This window comes from Folsomia candida, unplaced genomic scaffold (genome assembly GCF_002217175.1).
Source record: "Folsomia candida strain VU population unplaced genomic scaffold, ASM221717v1 Fcan01_Sc062, whole genome shotgun sequence".
Lineage (NCBI taxonomy): Eukaryota > Metazoa > Arthropoda > Collembola > Entomobryomorpha > Isotomidae > Folsomia > Folsomia candida.
Genome location: NW_019091254.1, coordinates 283,685 through 292,563, shown reverse-complemented (window position 1 = coordinate 292,563; position 8,879 = coordinate 283,685). Strand labels below are relative to the sequence as shown.

The 8,879-nt window shown below is 41.0% G+C and overlaps 3 protein-coding genes across 3 annotated transcripts; 1 reads left to right on the top strand and 2 right to left on the bottom strand.

The window, feature by feature from the left end:
* Window positions 1-727: 727 nt before the first annotated feature.
* LOC110862595 lies at window positions 728-1,870 on the bottom strand. Its single transcript, XM_022111814.1, has one exon. It carries the CDS (start codon window positions 1,868-1,870, stop codon window positions 728-730), a length of 1,143 nt encoding a protein of 380 aa, XP_021967506.1.
* Window positions 1,871-1,918: 48 nt separating this feature from the next.
* LOC110862594 lies at window positions 1,919-3,832 on the bottom strand. Its single transcript, XM_022111813.1, has 2 exons — window positions 2,754-3,832; window positions 1,919-2,378 (listed from the first exon to the last, which is right to left on the bottom strand). Exons 1-2 carry the CDS (start codon window positions 3,830-3,832, stop codon window positions 1,919-1,921), a joined length of 1,539 nt encoding a protein of 512 aa, XP_021967505.1.
* A 3,773-nt stretch (window positions 3,833-7,605) lies between these two features.
* LOC110862593 (putative nuclease HARBI1) lies at window positions 7,606-8,640 on the top strand. The gene has a single exon (XM_022111812.1). It carries the CDS (start codon window positions 7,606-7,608, stop codon window positions 8,638-8,640), a length of 1,035 nt encoding a protein of 344 aa, XP_021967504.1.
* Window positions 8,641-8,879: the final 239 nt, after the last annotated feature.

Sequence of the window (8,879 nt, the reverse complement as noted above, 5' to 3'; positions counted from 1 at the left end):
CTAACAGCAATTTTAGAGAGCTCTACTTGTGGCTGACGTTGCTGGAAGAGTGAAAGACGGAGAAGAAAAAATGCCACAAGATGATTGGGAGTTGAAAACGAGTGGGAGTTTTAAATATGGGGAAAATGAGACTAATATGAGATTCAACATACTCCCACCTTCTTTTGTGGAAACAAAAGAACAAAACATGAATTAAATTAAACTTTTACGAATACTATAAAATATAAATTATGAACAAAATTCTTAATTATTCCATTGTCCGTATCTTGAAGGCTTCTTTGAAGTTCTTCCTGATTTGGTCTGCACTACCGGATCCGCAATGACTTTCGACCCCCATTGGGGTCGAAACTGAATTTTTCACGCATATTCTTCTTAGCGCCTTTCGGTTCCATAATCCAGTAGTGGTACTTGAGTTCTTGTCCCAGGATGATATTTCAAGTGGGTAAAGGCGTTGTAGTGGACGCTGAAGTATCCCTGTTGCGGTCTTCACATTCGCAACTCGATCGACGCCATCCTTTCCTGGGATGAGTTCCAGAATTTTCGCCAATGGCCACTCGAACCGCTTCTTATTATCGGCTCCCACCAAGACGATGTCTCTTTGAAATACTTTGAGCGGAGTTGAATTTTTACATTTTTGTCGTTGTACTAATTGTGCCAGATATTCCTTCCTAAATCTGGCTTGGAGGGATTGCTGTAATGTTCTGGTCTTCTTATATTGAGCTTGGAGTTATCTTGAACTAATTTCCAAACTCTCTGGAAATTCTGATTTTGACACCCCTTTGAAAAACATTGCTGGTGTTAAAGGGATGAGGTCCTCGTGATCTTCGGTTGTGGTGGTCAAGGGACGGTCATTGATAACTGCCGCAACTGATGAGAGACACGTACGCAATTGATCGTAATTTAATTTTGCACGACCAAGCATTCTCTTCAAAAGGTCTTTTACGGATCGGACCATCCTTTCCCACCATCCTCCCCACCATGCTGCTGTGGGTGGGTTGAAGATCCACTGGATTTTCTTGACATTGCTGGTTTCTGCCACCTTGTTCCAATCCACTTTTTTGAAGAGGTTAACGGCGCCCACAAAATTTGTCCCGTTATCACTATAAACGGTGTTGGGTCGTCCGTATTGATTTATAAACCTCTCCAGAGATTCAAGAAAGGCTTCAGTGCTGATGGCCGTGACGACATCAAGGTGAATCCCACGGTAAACAGCACACGTGTAAAGTACGATCCAGGCTTTCTTTCCATCCCGAAGTTGCAGAGGTCCAGCGAGGTCAACTCCTGTTACTTGAAATGGGCCCCCAATGGTAACCCTATTTTCTGGTAAAGCTGCCGCTGGGTCAACTTCAAGAGGCTTTGCTTGGTACCTTCGGCACTTTACGCATGATTTGATAACTTTCTTGACTGTCCTTCTTGATTGAGGAATCCAGTATTTTTCCCGAAGTTTTCCAATTAGGAATTGCACTCCGGCGTGACAATAATTGATGTGCATATCCCTGATCAACATCTCCACAATTGGATGCGACTTTGGTAGAAGGATTGGCCATCTAAATTCTTCACTTTCTTTTCCGTAAAGAATTTTTGATTTTACATGGAATAATCCGTCTTCTTTTTTCTGCACGGGAATTCCATAAATGTTTGTGGTGTCTTGGTCGAATTCGGATTGGAGTTGTCTCAGAATGTCATTCTCTGCCACTTTTAATTCCATGGTCGTGAGTGTTCTGCTGAGAAGGCGATTTTCTTTTGATACACGAATATTATTTACGAACCTCCTCATCCATCCGAATACCGCGACATTCTTGTAATATGACGAGAATCTTGGTGGAGGACTTGTGCCGGTTACAATTTGTGCTGCTTCCGTCTTCCTCATTTCTTGATTCACCAATTCTTCATCTGCGTCTTCATTTGAATGGGGCCACTACTCCCTTGATGACTTCAACCACCCCGGTCCCTCCCACCATTTTGATGTGAGTAGTTCACGAGGACTGCACCCTCTTGAAGGAAGGTCAGCCGGATTTTGGATTCCAGGAACGTGTCTCCATTCACTTTGCTTGGAGAATTTTAAAATATCACGAACTCTGTTACCGACGAATGTTCCCCAGTTTTCATTCCTCTTTATCCAGGCGAGTGCTGTAGTTGAGTCACTCCAATATATTGTTTGAATTTCTGGCTGACCAAGGGCTTCTTTCGCTCCTTGAGTCAGTCTTGTTGCAATAAGGCATCCCATTAATTCTAGTCTTGGGATGGTTGGTTTGTTGACCGGGGCGACTCTTGCTTTTGCTTGAGCTAATTGAATGGTCACCTGGTCTTCATTATCCACACTTCTTATGAAAACAACTGCGGCGTAGGCTTCTTGGCGTCGCAAAAGGTGTGAATTTCTAATATACGAATATTTTTCAACATTTGTCTTGGAATTTTGATGTCGTTTAATGCTTGTAATTCTTGACACCACCCAATAAACTGATCCTGCTCTTCTTTAGGAAGTTCTTTGTCCCATCCGGTTTTGAGTTTCCAGGTCCTCTGCATTAATAATTTTGGTTGGAGTAAAGCAGGACATGTGAATCCGATAGGATCAAAGACTTTGTGGATAATTGACAACACTGTTCTTTTCGTAAATATTTATTTCTGAAGCTTGATCCAATTTGATATCACAAGAAAGTGTGTCTTCATTTTTGTCCCAGAGTAGGCCGAGTACCATTGTTGTGGAATTGTTAATTGGTTCCTTTGGTATGCGAATATTGTCACCTACCAACCCGCACTCCTGGTTGAAGCCGGCTCCGGTAGACTCCACAACACTGCATTCCCATTGTCGCAATTCCATCTTGGCCTCTTGCATAATCTGGATTGATGCTGTTTTGAATTCTTCATACTCTTCGGGAGTGTCAACTGATGTGACACAATTATCCACGTAGAGTGATTTTAATAACTTTTGTCCAATATCCCTCCTGGTTTCATCCAGCTTCTTAATATGGTGCTCAATTACGGCTGCCAGGAGGAAAGGACTACAATTGACACCGAAGACTACTCTCCCGTGACGGAAGATTTTAATTTTCTTTGCTGATGCATCCTCCCACCACAGGAATCGTAAATAGTCTCGATCAGATTCCTGTACGTCAATCATTTGGAAAGCTTTTCTTACGTCAGAGCTAACTCCAATTCTCCTCTCCCGAAATCTGATTAATATTGACGGGATGAGTTCCATGAGATTGGGCCCTTTATAGAGGCAATCATTGAGTGACGGACTTCCTTTTGATTTACAAGATGCGTCGAATACTGGGCGCACTGGAGTTGTGATGCTGTCCTTGAAGACGGGATGATGGGGGAAGTAGTTGCAGTCGGAATTTTCTTTATTGTATTCGAATACTTGTTCCACTATTCCTTCATCCAGCCAGGATTTGAAAATGGCATCATACGTTTGAAAATAACCTTTTTCATTTAATTTGTGGGTGGTGGACTTAAGTCTGCTCTCTGCTGCCGCTTTATTGGTGAGTGGTCGCAGGATACTTTCAGGTTCCATTGGGCTTCCCCCTAAATCTTCAATCCACGGCAACTTGACGGAGTAGCGTCCATCATTTGATTGAGTCACAGTTTTGATAAAATGAGATTTTGCTGCAGACTCTTCTTCTTGCTTGGACTGGACTTCTATTGGATCTCGAATGCCCAAAGATTCCAGATTCCACATTTGTGAGAGATTTTCTTCGGTGAGATACATGGAGATTTCTTCACTCACAATGCTTCTCGCCTTTGGAACTGGACCACTTAATGTCCAGCCAAAAATTGTTTGGACTGCTGTCAGTCCACACTCCAGATGAACTAACTTGCCGGTCTTCATTGCCCCTCAATAATCGCTGCCAATTAGGATTTCAATATCTGGACTTCCTACATTTGATAAATTGTGATCCGAGATCCATATTCTTTTTTGTTGTAGGGATTTCAGCCAGGGTCCTTGAGGTACGCGTGGGATGACTCCACCAATCACATGTTTTTCTCTGACCAGAATTTCCATCTTCTGTCCAGTCCTTGGATTTTTCAAAATAACTTGATGCTTGTTTACTTTCTCATAATTTGTGACAGATCCGTCAAAGAGCACATTTCTTGAAGTCTCATGACCTACTGGTTGACTTTTAATAGATTTGGCAGTCTTCATTGTAATATAGCTACGTTGGCTCCCTTCGTCAAAGAGTAATCTGACCAATGAATACTTCTTCTCCTTGATATTGTGGACTTGCACGAGTAAAGTTTTTAATAAGATATCGCTTTGGCACTGAACATTTGATTGTGAAGCAGAAGTTTCTGAATCTTGAATAATTTGCTCCTTTTCTTTTTCTTGAATGTGTTGGGGATGACTTGGGCACATAATCGTATAATGAGGTTTTGTGCATATTTGACATTTTAATGTTGATTTACAGTTTCTGAAATAATGTCCCCTTTCAAAACAATTTGTACACCGTTTGTTGTCGATCACTTTCTTCCTTTTCTCCTTGAGGGTCATCTTCTCAGCCTTGAAACATTTTGCACTTGCATGGTTAGACTTTTCACAGAAGAGACATTCATTAAACCGGCGACTGTAGGAACATCTTCTGATTGTTTTTGGTGCGCTTTGACTTGGCGCTGATTATTCTTGTTTTCTTTGACCTTGGTGGTAATCTCGAATCCAGCTCTAACTGATTTTCTCGTCTGTTCACCCTCCATTTCTTCTCTTAAAAATTCCATGAGATAGTCCAGTTCGTTTTTCTTAGGATTTAATTGTGATCCATCTTGTTTTCGTAAAGGACTTCTTTGCCAGGTTAAGAGAATTTTTTCTGGGAGGCAAGATTCCATTGGAAATAGGAATTGGGTTGACTGCTCCGCTTTGATTCCGAGCGACTCCAATGCCCTTAATTGAGTTTCAATGTCGTCGTATAATTTTGAGAGCACCACACTTTCATTTGATTTGGCTGTTGTGATGACCAGACGAAGCAACTCTCGTACATAAACTTGTTGTAGAAACTTTTCTTTTCCAAATCTTTCTTTTAGGGCGGCGATGGCTTTTAGGTAGTTTTCTGCAGTCATCGGGAAGCTCTCTACAAGTCCTCGAGCCCTTGAACCTTGTACCATGCTTTGGAGAAGGTATTGAAATTTGTCACTCGGGTGTAGTTGATCATCTTCGTCGATTTTCGTGAACTGTGACCACCATCCCAACCAGTCTTTCATGTCACCACAAAATTTTTGAAGTTGGATTTTTGGAAGTTTGAAATTTCGACTCCTGCCATGTTCACTATTTGCAGTGCCGCATGATGATGAGGGACTTGAGGGGGAGAACACTTTGCCAACTTTATGAGAGATCTCTTCGATTCTGTCTTTATACTCTTCAATCGATTCGAGCTCCGTTGCGTATTCTTCTTCCTCTGCCTCGCCGTCGAGAAGTGCATCCTTCATATTCTGGTCGAGGCCTTTCACTTCCACCATTAGTCTTCTCAATTTTCTCATCTTGATTTCCAACGCATCCTTGTCCTGTTCGGTTTTCGCCAACTCCACTTCCAATTCTTTGATGGTCTTTGTGATGCCGGCCCTCACAGGTGCGCGCTGTTTCTTGATTCGATCCATGCTTGTATCTCAGGATCAACAAATAGCAAAAGGAATTTAGAAAATATTCGAATAATATATTTTTGAGACGATCTCCACCTCAGTGAACCCCGAATGCTCAGGGTCTGGCCCACAAAGTGGCAGAATCGTTTTTTATCCACTCCACTTTTAGTAAGGGTCCGCTTCCTCCAAAATTGGTCATCTCCCTCAATGGAATGAAATAATGACTGAATTGATATCACCTGAACTGCTCCCGTATGCACAGGATTGGGCCCTCAACGAGGCAATGCGTCAGGATGATAAATTGAAGAATCCAGGTCCTTCTCGCCGATGTAGGTCACAGGTTCACCAAAGATTCACTTTTTTAATTTTATACACAGAACTAAGTATTGTCCTTGCCAGGATCACTTAATGGGGGCGACTGGTCACCAGGGAACTTAGTATTTTGTACGTATATTTCTAAATTGTCTTCCCTCGCCAGGATCAATTAATGGGGGCGACTGGTCACAAGAGAAGATCACTTTTAATTAATTATACCTCACGACGTAATCACGTAGAGGTCACCAAAAGTGTTGAGATCGCGAAAAAACCACCAGCTTTAACCTTTCTCAGAAATGTGTCACGTCGTAAGGATTTTGGATTTAAAGGCTTGTACTTGTATTTTAGAATATGCGAATTATTTATTTAAACTTTACACGCATAAAATACAATTTTTAATTGGTTTTAAATTAAATGAAACTAACAGCAATTTTAGAGAGCTCTACTTGTGGCTGACGTTGCTGGAAGAGTGAAAGACGGAGAAGAAAAAATGCCACAAGATGATTGGGAGTTGAAAACGAGTGGGAGTTTTAAATATGGGGAAAATGAGACTAATATGAGATTCAACAGATATTATTAGTATTGTATGCACCTTATAAAATCTACAACTATTCAATAAATTGCTAAACTTCAGAAACTTAATTTATGCGACTTCAAAAAGTCACTAAATCTTGCTTTATCGCAGTTTTTAAGTTTTAGACTTTGGAAACCCTCATGCACGGCCCCCAAGACAAAACCAAAGCCTGGTGCACTTATCGACTTATCTTTTTTGGGAGAAAGTTGTGTCACATTATTCGATCGAGATCTTCTCCGACAAGATTCTCGCCATTATAATTTTAATCCCGAGAAATATGGGTCTCAACTCTGCACCAGACTGTAAAACTTGCTCGCACCTTCCCCATCTCGTAATCTCAGGTTGCAAGCTAACTCTTCAGATTTACAAATGAATAGATGGGGACAAGCACAAAAAATACGAGTAAAAATTTTTGTTAAATGTAAAAAAAATTGGAATTGTTTAAGTTGTTTCAAGTGGCTGTAATACTAGCACTATCTTTAACAAATTATCTTATTAATTATCCTCACCAAAAAATTAAATTGCATTTTTTTAAAATTTTGTTACCATTTAATTTTATACACAAAAAAGTCACGTTATATGTCTTGGTCCCCTGTAGCAAGCGAAGTGGAGTTTTCAATGCTTGCAAGTGTGCTGGCACCTTGGTCGCACCGCTTATGGACCGGTGCGAGCAAGATTTACGGTCACATTATTAATGACATTTTTTCGGCCTGAGTGTGAGTGGCCACTTAAACTCAATGAATTTCATATTCTTAATGAAAATAATCTCCACTCTCGTGAGTGGAGACTTTGGAAAAAAGTGAGTGAACTTTGGGTCGTGGAGATGAGTTCAACTCAGACAATTTTCACATTTTGTATTCCCAATGACTTTTATTTCTCCACTCAACCAATTTTCGAAAGTATCACCCAATTTCGCTAGTTACGCAACGAGCAATCTTTGGCTGCGCTCTCAACGTTCGCTTGCATAAAAATTACTTGATTTCATACAACAAAATCATTTTTCCGGAAAATATTTGGAACAACTTCTGAAAAATTACTTTCTTCGTTAAGTACGTAAGTTATAAAAATATAATAAACATACCCAAATTCCTTCCACGCTTTTTGTTCAGTTCATCTAAAATTAATCCACTTATGCACACAGTTAAAACATGGCTCTCTCCCGTTTGCAAGATTATGAAGATAGATTAGAGCGTATTCACATTGTCCCGAGTCGTCAATTGAAGGACAAGTCAAACCCTATGGAATCACTCTCCGAGCACCAATTCCAATCCCGGTTTCGTCTCAGCAAGGACGCTGCAATATTTGTGGCTGATCCGATCAAAAACCAGCTGGTCAGTCCCCTGAGGCGTGGAGTTCAGATCCCTCCAATACTGCAACTACTCGTTGCCCTACGTTTTTATGCTGGGGGAAGCTTTCAAATTCAGGTCGGTGATCTGGCACAATTATCGCAAGGAACTGTGTCGAAGTTGGTCAAACGTGTCTCCGGTGCCCTAGCAGCCCTGCGCCCTCATTTTATCAAGTATCCTAATAACAACGAAGCCAATTTAGTTCGCCAACGCTTCTACACCTATGGCGGATTTCCGGGGGTGGTGGGAGCTATTGACTGCACACATGTTCCAATAAAATCTGTTGGAGGGGATAATGCTGAGCTATTCAGAGAGCGACATGGAAATTTCTCCATCAACGTTCAAGCAGTGTGCACATCAGACCTGAAGATAACCAACGTTGTAGCACGCTGGTTTGGGTCATGTCACGATAACAGGATTTTTGAAAATTCAGCGCTTTGCGGGCAACTCGATCGAGGAGAAGTACCAGGGATACTACTCGGTGACTCAGGATACAGCTGCACTCCCTATCTTATGACCCCACTGACAATGCCGAGAACTGCAGCAGAAAAACGATATCAAAGTTGTCAAATCAAAACTAGGAACCCCATCGAACGCTGCTTTGGCACCGTGAAGCAGCGTTTTAATTGTCTGCGATACATGCGCCTTAAGCTATCCACAACCTTATCCACCATTGTTGCATGTTTCGTTCTACACAATATTTCCATAATGTATCGTGACGATCTGGAATTCGAATACGAGGATCACGAGGACGATGGGGACGAAAATATACGGAACCAAAGTACAACTTCCGGAATTTCAGCTAGGAACCGAATTATTTCTTCTCATTTCTCATAATTGAATTTTAGAGAATGTTTTATTTGCTGTTTCTTGTATTTAATTAAATGCAAATTGTTTACATAAATTATCGATCGAATTAAATAAATGGAATGCATAAATTGTATACATACTTGAATTGCAATCGCTAGAATTTAAGGTTAAACGTTTACAAATCATCATTGCATAGTTTAGATTTCTCAATTTGTAAACTAATCAATTTCATTCTTGCAGCGTGAAATTCTTCATCCATCGCAACA

Bases quoted from the DNA above. Each gene is read 5' to 3' on its own strand.
- LOC110862594 (XM_022111813.1), bottom strand. From the start codon at position 3,832: ATGAAGACCGGCAAGTTAGTTCATCTGGAGTGTGGACTGACAGCAGTC. The intron at 2,379-2,753 runs GTTGGTAGGTGA...TTCGTATATTAG, and splicing joins GGCTTCAACCAGGAGTGCGG to AAATTCACACCTTTTGCGAC.
- LOC110862593 (XM_022111812.1), top strand. From the start codon at position 7,606: ATGGCTCTCTCCCGTTTGCAAGATTATGAAGATAGATTAGAGCGTATT.
- LOC110862595 (XM_022111814.1), bottom strand. From the start codon at position 1,870: ATGAGGAAGACGGAAGCAGCACAAATTGTAACCGGCACAAGTCCTCCA.